The 19,768-nt window shown below is 37.7% G+C and overlaps 1 protein-coding gene across 1 annotated transcript in view; it reads left to right on the top strand.

The window, feature by feature from the left end:
* Positions 1–19,768, top strand: part of LOC132563990 (uncharacterized) — a 162,087-nt gene that overhangs the window by 95,836 nt on the left and 46,483 nt on the right. The window contains exons 86-103 of the mRNA XM_060228745.1: positions 2,180–2,278; positions 2,642–3,040; positions 3,394–3,470; positions 5,234–5,297; positions 6,532–6,744; positions 7,609–7,720; positions 8,251–8,359; positions 8,872–9,047; positions 9,435–9,547; positions 10,933–11,088; positions 11,950–12,130; positions 12,964–13,157; positions 13,726–13,738; positions 13,843–14,156; positions 15,100–15,637; positions 16,648–16,714; positions 16,868–16,922; positions 18,397–18,597. Of these exons, the coding sequence (XP_060084728.1) occupies positions 2,180–2,278; positions 2,642–3,040; positions 3,394–3,470; positions 5,234–5,297; positions 6,532–6,744; positions 7,609–7,720; positions 8,251–8,359; positions 8,872–9,047; positions 9,435–9,547; positions 10,933–11,088; positions 11,950–12,130; positions 12,964–13,157; positions 13,726–13,738; positions 13,843–14,156; positions 15,100–15,637; positions 16,648–16,714; positions 16,868–16,922; positions 18,397–18,597 (3,081 nt within the window). The remainder of the gene's footprint in view (positions 1–2,179; positions 2,279–2,641; positions 3,041–3,393; positions 3,471–5,233; positions 5,298–6,531; positions 6,745–7,608; positions 7,721–8,250; positions 8,360–8,871; positions 9,048–9,434; positions 9,548–10,932; positions 11,089–11,949; positions 12,131–12,963; positions 13,158–13,725; positions 13,739–13,842; positions 14,157–15,099; positions 15,638–16,647; positions 16,715–16,867; positions 16,923–18,396; positions 18,598–19,768) is intronic.

Raw genomic sequence — 19,768 nt, 5'->3', positions numbered from 1 at the left:
CTGAACCAGGTTGAAATAACAAAATGGCCGCAATTACGTCATTTCCAATTTTAGCTTAGTGTCAATATCTCATGAACGGCTCCATGTACTGAATTCAACTTTGGATATGTGATGTAGAATTAGATATAAATATTATTTCTCATAAAATGACAACTTCCGGTTTCCGGTAGGGGTCAAATTTCAAAAGTGCGATTTTGAGATACAAACTTCAAAAATCTTCTTCTCAAAAACCAAAAGGCCTAAGGTCATAATATTTGGTCCAAGTCATACTCAAGTGGTTGAAAATTAAATTTGTTAATATGAACGACCTTAACCTATGTTCAAGGTCACTGGGGTCAATTAACTTAAATTTATTAAAATAACGTTTTCCAATAACCAAAACATGTAGGGCTCTCATATTTGCTATGTAGCATGCTAGGATAAAGTACTACCAAATTGGACAAAAAATACACCATCATACGTCAACTTTCGGTTTTCGGTAGGCACCAAAGTTCAAGGGTTCAATTTTGTGACATGAAATTTAAAAATCTTCTTCTCAAAAACCAAAAGGCCTAAGCTCATGATATTTGGTCATTATCATACTCAAGTAGTGTAAAATAAAGTTTGTTAATATGAATGACCTTGATTCATGTTCAAGGTCACAGGGGTTAAATATATTTGAACCTTAAAAAATTGTTTAATTTATTTTGATGTAGTTATACTTCCTTAACGTTTTAAGATAGAAAGTTCATCTTTGGATATGTGATAGATATTGGCAAACGAAGGTTTTTTCTCATATGTTGTTATCAGGAAAAATGGCAACTTCCGGTTTCTGAAAGGGGTCAAAGTTGAAATCATTGTTGAAATGTACAATATAGGGTACCAGTGTTAAACAATCTTCTTCTCAAGTTCCACAAGGTGTAGAGCACTAGTATTTAGTATATACTGATCTACAGGTGTTGTTTCATAAGGCTTGCAATTATGAATCACCTTGACTAACATTCAAGGTCACAGGTGTCAAATGTATATGAAATCTTCAAACATCTTTGATCAAAAAAAAAGCAAGGGTGAACAGATATTAGGCTTGTAGCATGCTGGGATGAAGGACTACCATTTTTGTCCTGACGAAGACTTGTTATTTTCTAAGTTGGTCCGAAATCCAAGATGGCTGCCATGACCGCCATTTTGAAAATGGATGTTTTCGAACTGCTCAGGTCAGCACGTGGAATTCTGTTTAGGTTTGCCGTAAATGAAGCTGAGATTAACTTAAACTAGTGCTGTTTTTCAGGGATTCTGTCCGATATCCAAGATTGTCACCAAAGAAGTGAAATGCCTGCAAAATCGTTAGCAACAATTTCTAGTTTAAAGCGGTGTTTATCCATCAAAGAATATATCTTAATCAGAAACCAGGCTACATGTGATGTAAATGATAACCACTCTCCAGCTGATTACAATTGCTCCCATATGTGGTTTCGAATTTTTATGGCATGGAAGATTAGGGACTTGAATTAAAGATTTATCTATCTATCTGTTCTTTTAGTGTCATTGTTTTCCTTTAAACAACTTATTCTCTATAAACAAGTGGCCCAGGATCATATTTGATCTTTAGGTTCCTTGGATGAAGCCAGAAAAGTTTATAGGGGAAAAAATGGCCGCGACCTATATTTAAGGTCACACGGGTCAGATTTGTTAAACTTTCAAATGACTTTCTTCTGATTAATAGAAAGTCCTATTTGATACTTGGTAATTGTTTCTTGGATGAAGCTCGACAAAGTTTGAATAAAGAATTTACCTTGACCTTCAAAGTTACAAGGGTGATTTGTTAAAACCTTCAAACAGCTTTTGATTTTGGCTGGTAGGTTTCTGGGATGAAACATGGAAAAGTTTGAAATTGAACAGGCTGTCCAGCGTCCCTAAAATTCCTAAAATAACTTTTTTCAGTTTTGCTAAAATTCCTAAAAAAATTAAAAATTCAATGGGAATTCCTAAAAAAGCCCTAATTTTTCACTTCAGTTCCTACTTTTTTTTTATATTTCTTACAAATTACTGAAGATGTTTTCATTAAATTCATACTTAAAATGTATTTTAATGTAGTCTGTAGTTCTAATTCAGGGTAGACAATGAAACGCAGTTGACCAGTGGATCTATGTACCCAGATTGTTATTGGTTGTGACTGAGTGACAGAGGTGTGATTCTTAAGGTCACAGCCAACAGCAGCTGGGACACTGAAACCCTGGAAGACACCATTCCTGCAATTAAGGCATTGTATGTTAGTTTCTATTTTGTCAAATTTGCAAAGGTAAGTCAGTTTAATGCTTTCATACTCCCTATTCTAGTTACAAAATTCCTAATTTTAGCCCTAAATTTTCCCTAAAATTTTGTAATTTTAGCCCTAAAATTAGCCCTAATTTTTAGTCAAGAAGTGCTGGACAGCCTGAATTGAATGATCATGACCCATATTCAGGGTCATAGGGGTCAAATTTTGTGAAATTTATTAAATACCAGATAAGCATTACAGGCATATGGATTCTCTTGATAGAAATCATTTTATTTTTATATTTTTTGAAGTTTGACGATGTGGGAAGAAGTTTTCAACATCAAATAACAGATAAATGACTTCATGTGTCTCCTTGTTTTAAGAAAATTTTAATTTAAATCTTAGGCAAATGACTTGGACCCGTCAATGAATGAAGGATCAGCTGCAGAATTGATTGTGATGAGCTTGGCCATTCCACCTCGCCTGCTATGTCGACCTGAAGACAGAGAAGATTACTGTAATCTATATTTCACAATGGAACTGTTACGTGGAAAAGAGAGGAAATGCCCAGGAACTACTGAAGAAATTGTACAGTTTGTGTTTGGCCTTCAAAGACGAACCATTGACCATGATGATGCTTGTAGATTTATTATTGATAAGGATAACTGGTCAGGTGTACAGATTCCTGTCAAAGCCACGATTGATGGTCTCAAAGACCGAGATCAGACACGAGAGATCAAGTTTGAACTACATATCACATCTGGTGCAGAAAAAAGCATCATAACATTTACGAACAATTTGCAGGTACGTTGGTCGGAAGTATATACTGTGTATACACTTATAAGGGGATTGTGAATTCCTGGCCAGGACAATAATCTTTGTATTTTTTGTTTTCTCATATATATTCTAAGTAGAATAAACATCTCTTGACAGGAGACACAAAGAGGATAAATAATTCATAAAAACCAAGTCTATTGCATCCAATATTTATTAACCAGCTGTAGAGATTTGAAGAACTGATAAAAAAAAAGATGAGAATTCAGTGAAAGTGTAATGAGTCTATGTAGTTTAAATTGGAGTTTTGTTTCAGATTTTCTATTGTTTTTTGTTATCCGATAATTAACAATATTTCTACTTATGATAATATGATGTTACAGGTGACTGCGATAGATAGAGATAGGACGGCCACGTGTTCCTCCATCAATGATCCACATATTACAACATTTGATGGAAGGTGCGTTTTTTCTGCAATGGTATAGTATGGAGATAGAAAGTTTAAATTATTTTGATTGTGATAACTTTATCCAATAGCATGGCATGATGAAATCAAAACTACTGCTACAATTTTCCCCAATAGTTTCATAAAACACTGAGGGCTTTATTTCATTGGAACCATTTACAAGCATTTTGATGAATTTTCCAAATTTAAGGCATTTTTTACGATTTTGACCTGGATCTTGGATTTCTTACTCTCCAAATGAAGATTACTTACTTAGGGTTGAAGTTCAGATGATAAAAAAGCTACAATAGATGTGTAGATCAACATACCTCAGATGGAGATTTGGTAACTCCTATTCAGATCACTTTCTTGGAATCCTGAAATTATGAACAATCCAGTGCAGACAAGATTATGTCCATTCACAGAATTCTTTACCCCAATTGCTCTGGATAGCATGCTGTGCATCTCCTGCATGATGTTCAGTGTGATAGCCTCCAGCTTCAAAAAAAAGGCCCCACCACAAAATGACTCTGGCTGATCATAGGGTGATAAATCCAGAGAACAAATCAAAGGAAGTTTGAAAATGTCCATTACTGGCCCTGTGTACCTCTTGTCAAATTATATATTTCCCTGTCAACATTTTGAGGCTTATCAGATTCTTCAAGCGTTATTTATTTGAAAACTTCACAACCATACATGTATTTACAAATGAGCTTAGCAGTTTTTTTCTTTGCATTATGTAGTATAACTTTGTGTATATATACATGATGTGGTATAATTTTCTGTATATATACACCATGTGGTATAACTTTGTGTATATATACATGATGTGGTATAACTTTGTGTATATATACATCATGTGGTGAAACTTTGTGTATATATACATCATGTGGTATAACTTTGTGTACATATACATCATGTGGTATAACTTTGTGTACATATACATCATGTGGTATAACTTTGTGTATATATACATCATGTAGTATAACTTTGTGTATATATACATGATGTGGTATAATTTTCTGTATATATACACCATGTGGTATAACTTTGTGTATATATACATGATGTGGTATAACTTTGTGTATATATACATCATGTGGTATAACTTTGTGTATATATACATGATGTGGTATAACTTTGTGTACATATACATCATGTGGTATAACTTTGTGTACATATACATCATGTGGTATAACTTTGTGTATATATACATGATGTGGTATAACTTTGTGTACATATACATCATGTGGTATAACTTTGTGTACATATACACCATGTGGTAACTTTGTGTATATATACATCATGTGGTGAAACTTTGTGTATATATACATCATGTGGTATAACTTTGTGTACATATACATCATGTGGTATAACTTTGTGTATATATACATGATGTGGTATAACTTTGTGTATATATACATGATGTGGTATAACTTTGTGTACATATACATCATGTGGTATAACTTTGTGTATATATACATGATGTGGTATAACTTTGTGTACATATACATCATGTGGTATAACTTTGTGTACATATACACCATGTGGTAACTTTGTGTATATATACATCATGTGGTGAAACTTTGTGTATATATACATGATGTGGTATAACTTTGTGTACATATACATCATGTGGTATAACTTTGTGTATATATACATGATGTGGTATAACTTTGTGTATATATACATGATGTGGTATAACTTTGTGTACATATACATCATGTGGTATAACTTTGTGTATATATTATATATTATGATCATATTTTGTTTTGCAGATACTACAACAATTTCTTTGAAGGAGAATTCATTTTATACAGAGATAGAATGAGGAGATATGAGGTAATCATTAAATAACTAAAAGATACTTGGATGTCACAACATTTTCTTATCCCCCGGTGTCACATCATATTAGAATCCCCAGCGTCACATCATATTTGTATCCCTGCTGTTACATCATATTTGTATGTATCCCTGGTGTCACATCATATTTGTATCACAGGTGTCATATCTTATTTGTATCCCTAGTGTCATATCATATTTGTATCGCAGGTGTCACATCATATTTGTATCCCTAGTGTCATATCATATTTGTATCCCTAGTGTCATATCATATTTGTATCCCTGGTGTCATCATATTTGTATCCCTAGTGTCATATCATATTTGTATCCCTAGTGTCATATCATATTTGTATCCCTGGTGTCACATCATATTTGTATCGCAGGTGTCACATCATATTTGTATAGCAGGTGTCATCAATTTTGTACCCCCAATCATTAAAGTACTAGTACTTGCTGTTTGTTGTAACTTTGGGAAATGTCATTTATGGTCACATTGGTCCTCCACCAGGACTGTTTGGACAGACTCTAGACTCTTGCTTTGTCCATCTGTTAATCTGAGGCCTATGTGTCTTTTAATATAGAGCAAATTTTTTGTAAATTGTGGGGAACTGTGATAGCTCATTTAGTTAGAATACTGGTCTACATAACCAGAGGTGAAGACCCAAAGGCGAGTGGTTAGCTACCTTTGGCAGTTTGTGATTTTCATGTTGCTGAGAACTGGACCTGTGTGCTGATATGGTTGTGTCCTTGAGCAAGACACTTGAGCCCAGTAGCTTTGGATGACATTTAACAGGCCTACTGTATCTTATTCAGTGAGGTAGCCACCAGCTACACAATAAAATCCCTATCTCAAAATGACTCTGACTGTTCACAAGTCAATACACCCAGCAGACAAACAAAACAAAGTATACCATGCCTTTTAAACTGACTTTTGACCTACAACTGCATCACTATTGTTTTCAACTACCAGTTATAAATGCTGGTTACTCCCTGTGTTTCGATTAATCATAAGGAGACTATATAACTATACAGACTTTGTTTATCTTGGAATTTCCCCATGCTCTCATGACCTTGCTGTTGTGAGGACGCTTAACCCTGTATAAACATAATCATCAAATTATGGCTTCTTATGTCATAAATTTTAAATTTGAATACAAGTTTGACGAACTTTGGCTTTGGTGTTGAGACCAGTGCTTTTTTATAGATATCACAATACTCTCATTATATGACTTAGGTGAGAGCATTCTACCGTAACTGCAATGGCCAAGCATCATGTAACTGTGCTGTGGCTGTACGAGTGGAGGATGATGTCATTCTTGTGGACTCGTGTGGACCAGCTCAAGTTTCCAAACGAAGGCAGCCAACCACGCTGAAGATGTTCCTCAATGGAGGTGGATTGACTGCAGGAACAAAGGTCATCAGGTCAGGTGGAGGAAAACGATACACGGTCAGTGATAGTACCATATAGTTTTCATATTGTATGCTCACTGTCTTATTCTGCAAGTATAGTAAATGCTATTTTCAAAAGATTCTATTTTTCTCGCTATTGTCTAGGATGGAATGAAATTTTGGAAATTGGATACCTTGAAAATAACGTTGACCGAGAAATTCATAGTCTCATTAATGGATTCCATAAAAATGTGTTATTTCTTTTTTTTTTTTTTTTGTTTGACACGCCTGAGACTTGCTGAAGTGAAAAATGATAGGCTGGTTTCAGAAGTCTTGTGTAAGAATTTAGATATTAATCATAAATTTCTGAGTATATTTAAAATTACTATGTACATTCATTTTCCTTTAATGTTCCTCAAAAAATGCAATTCACGTTTGACCAGGCGGTTATAATTATACCCCCCACCCCCACCCAAGCCACCCCTCTGCATGCAATGAAGATTGGTGGGAGGGGTTATACTGGAATCAAGTTGTCTGTCTGTAGACGCTATGATGTACTGGCTACTCCTTCTTAACTACTGAAATAATTTCAACGATACTTGTTGGCTATTATCCTTGTACATTGTAGATGTGCATAATCTATATCAGGTGTGTGAGTTTGCCTCCAAACCACAGTTCTAGTTCACTTTCAATCTGCTGTAAATCCCTTTAAATCATGTCATAAAATATTTCCCTGGTGATGAGAAAAAAAATTATCCTCACCTTTATTTATCAGCAGATATGTTGCTTTGATTTGTTTTGATAACTCACACATTTCATGCACTTTTCTGAAAGATTATTATATGTGTTTGTGAATTTGTTTTGAAGAATTTAAAGAATGCACAAATTATGTCCTTTTACTTACACAAGTTTACTGTAACAGATAATCTTACCGACGGGAGCAAAGGTGATAGTGACAAAAGGGAAGCGAAGAATCACCCAGTTCATCAATGTGAAGATCAGGGCTTCCTCTTATGACTTTGAAAATTCAGAAGGTGAACACTACAATTTGATGTATCAATTTTAACAAAAAGAAAACCAGTTAGGATAACTCTCAAGTGATTTATGAATCTACATAATAAATTATTGCAAGATGCTATAATGCAACTGTCAAAATTTCATATAATAAACCCATATCCTGTATTACAGGGTTTTCTGTTATAACCAATGTCCAATATTCCAGGGTTGTTTGTGAAAACCCATATCCTGTATTACAGTGTTGTATGTAATGACCCATGTCTTATATTACAGTGTTGTTTATAACAACCCATGTCCTGTATTAGGGAGTTGTTTGTAATAATCCATGTCCTTTATAACAATGTTGTTTGTAATATCTTATGTCCTATATTACAGGGTTATTTGTAATATCACATGTCCTATATTACAAAGTTGTTTGTAATATCACATGTCCTATATTGCAGGGTTATTTGTAATATCACATGTCCTATATTACAGGGTTGTTTGTTATATCACATGTCCTTTATTACAGAGTTCTTTGTAGTAATTTATGACCTATATATTACAGGGTTATGCGGCACATATGATGGAGATGACACAAATGACTTTTGGCTTCGAACAGGAGGTCTATCTGGGGAAAGAGGGAAGTTTCCAGACAAATTTTCATTAAGTTGGAGGTACATATAAGTTTTAGATAGATTTACACATACAGAATCCTTTCATATGAGATTTTAGAAAACAAGACTTCAAAGCTTTTATTTTTTGTGAAAATCACATTTCGATATTTTGAAATTGATTTCTGATTGGAGTAGCCATTGAAAATGCTCTAGGTTTTTATTACAATAGTGACATGTACACAAAAATGTTCATAGGTTACCATATTTCATTGGATATGATAAAATAATAGTCTTGTTTCTGAGACAGGTACAACACTTTGTATAAATTATACCTGAATGACCTTGTTGTGCAATAGAAGACATAGATTGGTGACAGTGCAGATTTATCCACTGTTTTTAACATCTAGTTTTTAACACATCACATCTGGCTATTAATAAAGTCAGGGGATTGGGGATAGGCTTATAACAGGACAATTAAATTGCATTTGTTAATAATGATCAATAATAGATGCTGTTAGACTTATTACTAAATAGATAAAGTATGTTAAAAATATATGTTTAACTACTTTCAGAGTGGCACGGCATGAGTCATTGTACCGTGGATATTGTCCAACAGCTGTCCCTGACCAACTGACCACCACCTACTGTGACTGTTCCACAGGTCAGTCTGGTCAATGCGGTCCTAGTTTGGACCTCATGGAATGTGACGAAATCAGAACACGAAAGAATAAAAACAAACTCAAGAGAGGTAAGAACACAGTAGTACTTTTATATATCATATCTCTTATCAAAGGAAATTTTAAATGTACAAGAACATTATTTATATAAGCATTAAAAATTTCTCAATCAAAAGAAGAAAGCAGATTTGTTCAAACATTTGAAGTAATCTATAATCTGCATATTTTCCTCCTGGAGCACATGGTAGCCCAACAGTTTGTTCTCACTATGGCTAACATTTGTCTCATTCCACTCATAGCCCTATAAATGTCTTTTGTCTTATACAAAGGTTGAAAAGAATTTGCTTGTTAGTAAAAAAAGATCTGTTCAGACCATATAACTATTATCAGTTTTTGTCTTGAAAAAGTAAAGTTCACCATTGCTATGTGAAAACAATTGTGCTATTATATATTTGAAGGTAAAAAGGACATAACACAGGAACTGGTGGATACTGCGGAGAGTCCAGTTGTCAGATGCTTCTCATCACAAACTGCAGTGGAGTTTGAATTTGATATAAACTATATACACCGGGTACGACAGGAAACGCAAAACAGAAAAACACAGTTTTATAATAAAAAACATGAGAATAATGTTTAAAGTGAAGGGACAGTTTAAGAAGAACACACAAAAATTGGGGATTTGATATAAACAATATACACTGGGTACAACAGAAAACAGAAAAAAAAAAAGAGTTATTTTGTTAAAACATGAGGAAGATGTTTATAGTGAAGGGACAGTTAAAGAAGAACACACAAAAATCAGGAGTTCATATTAATGGTTTTTCTCCCTTGATTTAACATTACGCTGTGCCATCATAAATTAGGAAATATGGTAAAATTTGCTGAAATTTCGGGAGAATCTTCTTGGATTTTGCTTCATTTTGAGAAAATGTTACACATTTCAGCTAGGGGAAGCAACCTTTTTATGATTGTAAAACAAGACAAAAATAATCACTGCTTATTGTCGCTCTGTATGTTTGAATTTCTAAGGGACAAATTATAATGTTTGGCAGAATAAGAGAAATAGTTACACACTACTGTTATTATCCCTGAAGAAACACATTTGTAGGGGATATTAAATTGGGCTCCGTCTATCTGTGTGTCCATCCATGCAAGGTCATTTTCCGTACCAGTGATCTGAAACTGTTCAGTTACTTCAAACTATGCACAGTTATCATGTAGTCATGTAGTAGTTAGTGCCTTTTGCTGTGGAAAAGTTCTCAATTTCAATACTTTCATTGTTACCATGGAAACATGGCAAATCACAAATTTCAATTTTTCTAAACCAATGCTTTGAAAATGTTTAAGATAATTGCTCGAAACTTTGTACAGTTATCAATCTAGTACTCGTAGTAGTGCCTTTAGCCATGAGAAGTTCTCCATTTTGATACTCGTTATCCCGCAATTGTATGACTCGAAGACACTGCTTAATTTGAGATGCGGGTGCCCTATAGTAATCAGGTTGTCCGTCCGTCTGTCTGTCCATTTTTTTTGCTTCTGGCATTTCTCAGAGACAACTGCACGTATCTTTATGAAACTACATATACTTATCTTCACATTACGAAGTGTCACATACTCATTTCGAGTTTCTACAGCGAAAATTTGCAGTGTTATGGCCCTTTGTCACCAAAACTTGTCCGGCCTATAACTTCCATGTTGTTTGAACGACATTCACCAAACTTGCTATATTTATATATCTAGGGAATGCAGAGTGTCACAAACCAATTTCAAGTTTCAACAACAAATATTTGCAGAGTTATTGCCCTTTGTCACCAAAACTTGTCTGGATTATGTCTGTCTAAGGGTAGGGTGGTGGACAGGGGATGTTGGGAAGGGTTTTCCAGCCACATAGCGGGGCCCTTGCTGACCTGTCAGTGTTCTAGTTTATTTGTTAAATCAGATTTTTGATTTCATTAGGATTTCACGTGGCCAACACCAAGTAACATCACCTTGGAGATGGCCACTGAGATATGTCTGCAATATATGTCGGGACCAGTGTCTGGGCAGAACTGTCTTGGTGTACCTGGTCTGGTCCTCAGTCCAATCACAGAGGCATGCATAGACGATATCAAGGTAGGTACTTACTGTATTTGTCAGCCAATAAGCCCAGGGGGCGTATTACAGAGCTTTAACTTGTAGAATAAATCAGGCGTTCCTTCAACTATTCATTTACAACAATATTTTTAACAAATTTTCAAAGTCAAGGCAAAGATCTCCAGTATAAGTGTAAAGTCATATATTTTCGTGATGCTCAAATTTTATGTTTTATTATTTTTTTTTATTTACATTTGTAGACAATTTATTAAATGGATAACTGAAATAAAATGAGTCTACTTAATAGAACACAAAACAAATTTAACATTTTGTTGGCATATGAATTGTGGATTAAAGAACTTACAAAATCAACAAAAACAAAAAAAAAACTGAAAATGAATGATTTTGCAGTTATTATATAAAAATTCCTCCTGTTGAATGTCATCACCCTAGCAACTTCATTTCTTAAAACTGGACTTTAGTTAGTAACAAAAGTCAAGTATAAAAATACCTCAAATGATTTCATATTTCAGTCATAGGTGCTTTTTAAGAAAAATCACATGAGCAGTAATTTGTTATTTTCAAAAAGCATTCATCAAACAATATCACATTTTATCATTTAGTAGGAATTTATTGAAACATAAACATCAAGAAAGACCGGAATGGTTTGTAAAAAACTGTATGTGGGTGAAATCACTTCAAACATTCTTGTTGGTGTTTGAAAAAAAGTCAGAATATAACATGTAGGATTGAAAAATTAGACAATACTTCTCCTATTGTAATAAACAGACAACAGATAAATTTTATCAATCTGTATCATTAAATTGTATTATACAGGCTTCCACTAATATATACAATTAATCGATAGATTTAACCAATACTTGTCTCCTTACACTGTAGTATACAGATGATATTTCCTGGGCCAGCGAAGGATTGGATAATCTCCTTCTTCAGTGTCTTGTCATTGTGGAAGTGGATGTGGACTTATGGGTAACCGTTGATGGAGAAGTAATCCCAGACCCTGTAGTGACTGATGCCATCTGTCCGGATGAATGTAACGGCAATGGAAACTGCATTGAAAGTAAAGAAATTCACATAAATATAAGATTTTATTATTTAAATTACACTTTTTGTTGAGGATTTGGATTTGAAAGAATTTTTTCTTTTATTGATACCTAATGACTTTTTAAATGTGATTATTTTGGAGAGGAAAAAAAAGGAAGACCAGTAGCATAAAACGATGTATTTTGTAAATAATGATTGTTTTATCTGTGTGAGAAAACAAGTAAATAAGATTTTTATTCTAAGGATCTGTTGTGATTTCATAACATGAGGATAAGATTGTACTCAAGAGACACAGTACCTTAAAATTAGATACAGGAAACTCTGGTAAATACACAATATACCACTAGGCTACAGTTAACTGCATTTTAGCTTGATTGGTTGATAGTCAGACTAGTAAGCTAAGGGTCCTAGGTTCGAATCCAAGCAGAGGAATCAAAATAAATAATCACCTCTGTTACACTGGCCCCCACTTGGAATAATATTTAGTCATTCCCCATTAGCATGGCTGTAACCACTGGAAACTCATGGACAAGTTATTTCCTGGAGGGGGAATATGTTACCTGGTAAATACTAGTTGTAATATAACTGCTTGGCTAGTGAGAACTTCTCTTTAGCTCAATCGGTTGAGCATCAGACTAGTAAGCCAAGGGTCCCAAGTTGGAATCCAAGCGAAGGCACTGAAATAAATAATGACCTCAGTTACATACAGTAGAGCTGTATAATGAAGTCAGGGGTTCTAATATTTCACTAGACGAAAACATGTCAACATTTTTATGCAGATTTTTAAAATTATGAATCACTGGACCATTAATATTGTCATGCATTTTTTCTTGGTTCACTTTACAACAGGTCAATGTGTTTGTAACAATGGCTGGCTAGGAGATACGTGTGAAGTTGACTACAACAGACCACCAGATATATCATTCTTTGATGGAGGTTTCTTATGTAATAGCCATGTTTCCCGATCCTGTAGAACCCTACGAATCTATGGCGATTATTTTGCTGATACAGAGAATTTGACCTGTAGCTACCAGTCTTTATCAGTAAGTACACGTTTAAAGTTTCTGGATTTTTAGGCTCTGAGGTCAAAAATGTCATGTTAAAAATAGTCCTGTTAACCATGAGAATGTAAACACTAAGGGGCCAGTAAGAAAAACAATTCTAGTCAGATTTATGATTTCATTTCAGTAATAATTACCATAACTTTAGTATGCAAATATGGTACCTACACCCATCTTTGTATCCCAGAAAAATTAAAAAATCTCGCCCTCCCTACGATCCCTTGAGCCGTCATGGTAGAGACATAGAGTGATCTGTCCTCTTTTCTTTATGGTGCCAGCGAAAAACAGACATGTTCAGCTGAATTCTTGACTACTTTTTCTCTCCTATCGTTGTATTGTTACCTGAATATTTATTTCACTCAATTTTATCTTTATTTCCAAATTATGTTGTCTTTTGTGACATTTTTATGTTTATTTGTGCCAATATTTCGGGCCATTTTTTTTCCTCCACATGTTCGAGTGCATGACCGCGAGTTCCGCCGTTTCAGTTACAGGAGGTTATATTTTGGTTTCAGCGTTGTCGGCTGTTTTTTGTGGCCTTCTTTTTCAGTGTGCTTGCCTTGGTACGTTGGTTTTTCCTTTTGTTTTTGTGGCTTCATTTTGTTAGATTTTTACAAAACTGTATTGCCTTATGATTTGTTTACAATTTTTTGTTGATTGTTTTAAGTAAGGCCACCGCTGGTTAACGTCAGGGTACAGCAGATGGGTGTTCCCGTTTCTTTTGGGAATGGAAACCTCATGATGGCTATGCTTTGTGCTGGCCTTGTAGTGAGACTTCGCCATGGAGTCTTATGTCAAGGTCTCCCAGCCTGTTCGGCATGCTTCTCCAGTCATAAGAGGGATTTGTCCTCTTCTTCCAGCAGGAGAAGTAAACCTGCTAGGTCCTCTGCCCCCGGTTCTGAACCAGTTGGCCATACCTGTCAGGGGAATTCTTGTCTCTTTGAGCTCCATCCTCGAGCAGAGGTGGTCTCGCCTGTCCAGGCATGTTCTTGATAGGGGGGGGGGGGGGGGAGATAGCCCAACCTGACTCGGCGCAGTCAAGGGTCGAATTGGACAAAGTGTTCCCGTCTTCCGTCAGTTTTACCTTCAGGTAGGGACTTCCGGTGGCCGGTTACGGATCCCTTTAGTGATCCGCATCATCAATCCCTGAGTCCATCACCCTTTTAGGTTCTCTGGTGGCTTCACGGACAACCACTCAATCTGACCGGTCTCTGCCAGAAAGCACTATTGTGTCTTCAGCTCTGGACTCTGCCTGGGCTCGGGTGTTGGTGAAGAATTCTTCCTCTACCTGTACTCCCAGGTTTGCCACTCAGCGTAGGCGATCTGTCTGAGACTAACACCAACGACTATGCTACGCACGACGGGCAACTAGTCTCTCAGCCAGCTAGGCTAGAATTGAGAGAGCTGGCGGCCTGGCCTGGCAAATCTGTGGACCAGGTGGTGTTCAGCTCGAAGGAACATTACAAGAGCGTGATAATGTTACGTCTTTCCATCCAAATTCTGTCTTTTATAGACTTCCTGACAGTTTGTCTATATAGGGTATCTGACTTGCCTATGGGTCGGCAGAACAGTCCGATATCCAGGACCTAGTAACTTCTGTCATGAATGCAGCATTGAGGGCATTGACGGCTTTGCCAGTGCCAATATCATGTTGGCTAGGTGTTTTTCAGTTTTGAAGAACCGCCCAGTTGAGGAACCCTATCTCTCCCGTTTATTGACTGCCCCCTTCTCAGGCTCTACCCTGTTTGGGGGAGCTCTTCCTTCTGTTCAGTAGGATATGAAGGAGGATTCAGTCACACTTTTAGTGAAGAGGTTCCAGACTGAGGAGGCCAGTGCCTTGCAGGGGTCAGCATCTCCCAAGATGAGGGCAAAGTCTTCGGCTGCTCAGCCTTTTGCACAGCCCAAGTCGTAGTCTCGCTTCAAGGGCAATAAGGGGAAGGGTAGGAAGAGTAAGAACCCTCCTCAGGGCAAAAAGAAGGATTCCTGTCTCCTTCTGGTTCTTAGCAGTGGCAGACCAAGAGCCGGTCTGGTGGACGACGGTCCTCCTGTCTCAAGCTCTTGTTCCTGTCCTGCAGGATTGGGCTCCAGGTGGGCAGACAATTCTCTTGTCTGGCAGGGTCTCAGTCTGCCCCATCTGGAGCTCCCTGTGGGAGAGCATCTCTCTGTGTTTCTTCCACAGTGGTGGGAGATAATGGAAGAAGTTTGGGCATTGTCTGTGAGAGATCTGAAGGATGCCTACTTCCATATCCCCATCAGGAAGTCGGCATGGAAGTTCCAGACTTTTACATGCTACGGCAAGGTCTTCCAATTCCGGCCCATGCCTTTCGGGCTTACGACAGCGCCTTTGGTTTTCACAAAGCTGCAGCAGGTGGTCATGGGATTTCTTCACTCTTGTGGAATAGACGTCCACATCTATTTCAACTATTCCCTCATGCTTCACCTGAGTGAAAGTCTTACTCAAAGTCGGCTTTCTTCCTTCTTGCGATAAGTCAGAGGTTTCCCCATCTCCAGACTTCCTTTTCCTGAGGGAATCGTTTTGATACAGCTCAGGGCTTAGCCCTTCCACCATTGGAGAAGTTAGACAAGGCCAGGGCACTGGCTCTGACCTTCATTGCTTAGTCGCATGTCCAGGTGCATTGGTTCCTGATTTCTGGGGTATCTCAACTCCCAAGCAGATGTGGTCCCCCTAGGGAGGCTTCACATCAGACCTTTAGATGTTCCCCCTGTCCTTTGTCTAGGGATTGGGAGGCCTGGATTCCTCTTACCCAGTCGATCAGGGAGTTCGCTCGTTGGTGGACCATTTAGGAGAACATTCTCCGTGGGGTGCCTCTAACCAAGCCAGTTCTCTCTATGACCCTGTTCACGGATGCATCCATGACACGGGGAGCTTACCTTGACGGCAAGTGCCCCTCGCAGGAGTGGTCTGGGGAAGAGCTCTTGGAGCTCTCCATGTGCTAGAGATGAGGAGGTCCTTCGCGCGTGGAGGCTATCTCACGAAGTTTCGCTAAGGCAGGCTTTTCTTGAGAGGTGTCAGATTGCATTGTGCAATCTATCACAGCTTCCTCTTCTGCCATCTACTAGTCGCGATTGAAGATCTTTTGTTATTGATGTGTCAGCAGGGAGGTTGGTCCATTTGAAGCCTCAGTGCAGCTGATTACAGACTTCTTACTCTCTTTGTTTAGAAACCGCAATCTGGTCCCTGGCACTATAGTTGGTTATCGTACCATTATTGCCAGTGTCCTTGCTGTTTACGGCAGGAAGGAGATAGTTTCATCCTCCTTTCTTTCTGCCCTAATCAGAGGCTTTGCTCTGGATAGACCCAGAGTTGGGCAACTAGCTCCACAGTGGAATCTGGCATTGGGGCTAGATTCCCTGACTAGGGACTTATGACTTATGAGCCTTTGGAGTATGCCTTGTTAAAATTCATTACTTTCAAGGCAGTCTTCCTTCTGGCTCTGGCCTCTGGTTATAGGAGGAGTGAAGTCCATGCTTGGTCGTCGCTGCCTTCTTGCCTACAGTGGTCCAGAGGCTATGCTACCGTAACTCGCCTAACTGATCCTTCCTTCTTAGCTAATAATTAGGTCCCAGGGTTCTTGCCCGATCCCATTAGAATTCCGGCTTTGACTAACGCGGAGGAGCAAGATAGACTGCTTTGACTATCTCAATCTTGTCTGTTTTTGCCCATCAAACAGGGACGAGATATCTCCTGCCAGTCGGTTTCCAAGAGTGAAGGTGCAGGCTCATGAGGTTAGGGCCCTGCTTAATGGGCCCTCCTTTTAGGAGGTTGTGTCTGCCACCATTTGGAGTGGTAGGGATACTTTCACAGATTTTTATCTGTAATCCCTAGCTTCCCATTATGAAGGCCTGTATTCGTTTGGACCTCTTGTGGTGGCACAGTCAGTGGCTGTGCCTCCTTGTTAGTCCTGGGCCATGTCTTTCTGTATAGCAGCACGTTGGAGCACCTACTCCTACATGGGGAGGACCTTGCAACTTTTCTGGCATTTTCCCCTCCCTTCTATTTTTCTGTTGTGCTGGATGGGCTGCCTGGCCTGGCCTGGCCTGCCTGGCATCAAGTCACCACTACGGTAAGACGAATTCGCATACTAAAGTTATGGTAATTATTACTGAAATGAAATTGAGGTTTTTTCATGTAAACCTATTTTCATGATATACTTACCATAACGTTTTGGAGTTCCACCCTATCCTCCCCTCTTCCTTTTCTGCTTGGTTGCCCCTTAATTGGGCTCCATAAAGGTTTTTTAGAGGCCGGAAGATCACACTCTATGTCTCTACCATGATGGCTCATGGGATCGTAGGGAGGGCGGGATTTTTTAATCTTTTATTTTTGGGATACAAAGATGGGTGTAGGTACCATATTTGCATGCTAAAGTTATTGTAAATAATACATCAAGAAAATTGGTTTAACATGAAAAAACCCCAACTTAGTGTAGTAACAGGCTGAAATGTGTTTAGTGATGTCATAAACAGTACTCAAGTCACCCCATTACCCGGTGAAATGTAAATTTTAAGGAAAATCCTAATCCAAAGGAAAAATCTCTAAGAGATTTATATTGACGTAGTCAGAATTAAAGTTAAGGTGTTTTTTTTTACATCTTTGTGATATAACAATGAGAATTTGGATAGTCACAAGGAAAATATATCTCTTTTTAGAGCTTTGCAAATTATTATGAAAGAATTACCATATTCCTGATAAACATTAAACAAAATCTTTTTGCACAATTCCAAAATAAAATCACTTTTGATAAATCAGGTAAAATCAAGAAAAAAGGGACAAAGGTTAAAAAAAAGATTAAGTTAAAACTCCACCTATTTCATAATGAGATGTCTTTCTCAACAAATAAATCTCTGATGTGTAAATGTCTAATGTGTAAGACTTTAAAAAGGCACTGAAATGTCTCAGACATCAAATATTTAAACCTCTTTAAGTAATAAGATACTCTGTAAATATTATCCCTACTCTTAGAAGCAGACAGTTGCAGTTTGATGTAAAAAAAATTTTACAGGATGGCATATTTGAATATCCTGAGCTCAGCATAATATTTAATGCAACTGTTGAGCTATTCAATATGCACTAGATTAATTCTCCACCTTAATCCATCATATTACAAAGTTTTGAGGATTTTGTATCCTGTTTTCTAAAATTGAATAATTCTTCAATGTATCTCTGGTAATTATTATTATGTTTTTTTTAACATTCTAGATGAATTTGTCAGTTGTGGAAAGCGAGGGATTTTCTCAGGCAGTCTATTTCAACTCTGAAACTGTGGAATGTTTGTTGCCTAGCGATGGCATTTATAATGTCACTGTTAGCAACAACGGCATTATCCAGAGTGAGGCTAACATTTACTTCATCTACAACGGCATCTGTCTCAACTGTACAAGCACAGGATGTGTCCAAAGGGTACGGATTATTGGTGTTGTAGGGTTTGTGTCCAAAACAGGAGGGATTATTGGTCAGGTGGGGTTAGTGTCCAAAACAGGAGGGATTATTGGTCTGGTGGGGATTGTGTGCAAAACAGGAGGAATTATTGGTCTTGTGGGGTTTGTGTCCAAAACAGGAGGGATTATTGGTCTGGTGGGGTTTGTGTCCAAAACAGGAGAAATTATTACTCTTGTGAGGTTTGTGTCCAAAACAGAAGGGATTATTGGTCTTGTGGGGTTTGTGTCCAAAACAGGAGGAATTATTGGTCTTGTGGGGTTTTTGTCCAAAACAGAATGGATTATTGGTCTTGTGGGGTTAGTGTCCAAAACAGGAGGGATTATTGGTCTTGTGGGGTTTGTGTCCAAAACAAGAGGAATTATTGGTCTTCTGGGGTTTGTGTCCAAAACAAGAGGAATTATTGGTCTTGTGGGGTTTGTGTCCAAAACAAGAGGAATTATTGGTCTGGTGGGGTTTGTGTCCAAAACAAGAGGAATTATTGGTCTGGTGGGGTTAGTGTCCAAAACAGGAAGGATTATTGGTCTCGTGGGGTTTGTGTGCAAAACAGGAGGGATTATTGGTCTGGTGGGGTTTGTGTCCAAAACAGGAGGAATTATTGGTTTTGTGGGGTTTTTGTCCAAAACAGAATGGATTATTGGTCTTGTGGGGTTAGTGTCCAAAACAGGAGGGATTATTGGTCTTGTGGGGTTTGTGTCCAAAACAGGAGGGATTATTGGTCTGGTGGGGTTTGTGTCCAAACAGGAGGGATTATTGGTCTGGTGGGGTTTGTGTCCAAACAGGAGGGATTATTGGTCTGCTAGGGTTTATGTCCAAAACAGGAGGGATTATTGGTCTGGTGGGGTTTGTGTCCAAAACAGGAGGGATTATTGGTCTGGTGGGGTTTGTGTGCAAAACAGGAGGGATCATTGGTCTGGTGGGGTTTGTGTCCAAACAGGAGGGATTATTGGTCTGCTTGGGTTTATGTCCAAAACAGGAGGAATTATTGGTCTGGTGGGGTTTGTGTCCAAACAGGAGGGATTATTGTTCTGCTAGGGTTTATGTCCAAAACAGGAGGAATTATTGGTCTGGTGGGGTTTGTGTCCAAACAGGAGGGATTATTGGTCTGCTAGGGTTTATGTCCAAAACAGGAGGG

This window comes from Ylistrum balloti, unplaced genomic scaffold, assembly GCF_031769215.1.
Source record: "Ylistrum balloti isolate Yb309-2 unplaced genomic scaffold, AGI_CSIRO_Ybal_v1 Utg369678, whole genome shotgun sequence".
NCBI classification, from domain to species: Eukaryota; Metazoa; Mollusca; class Bivalvia; order Pectinida; family Pectinidae; genus Ylistrum; species Ylistrum balloti.
Note: the sequence above shows the minus strand (reverse complement) of the source record. Positions and strands in the feature narration are given on the sequence as shown.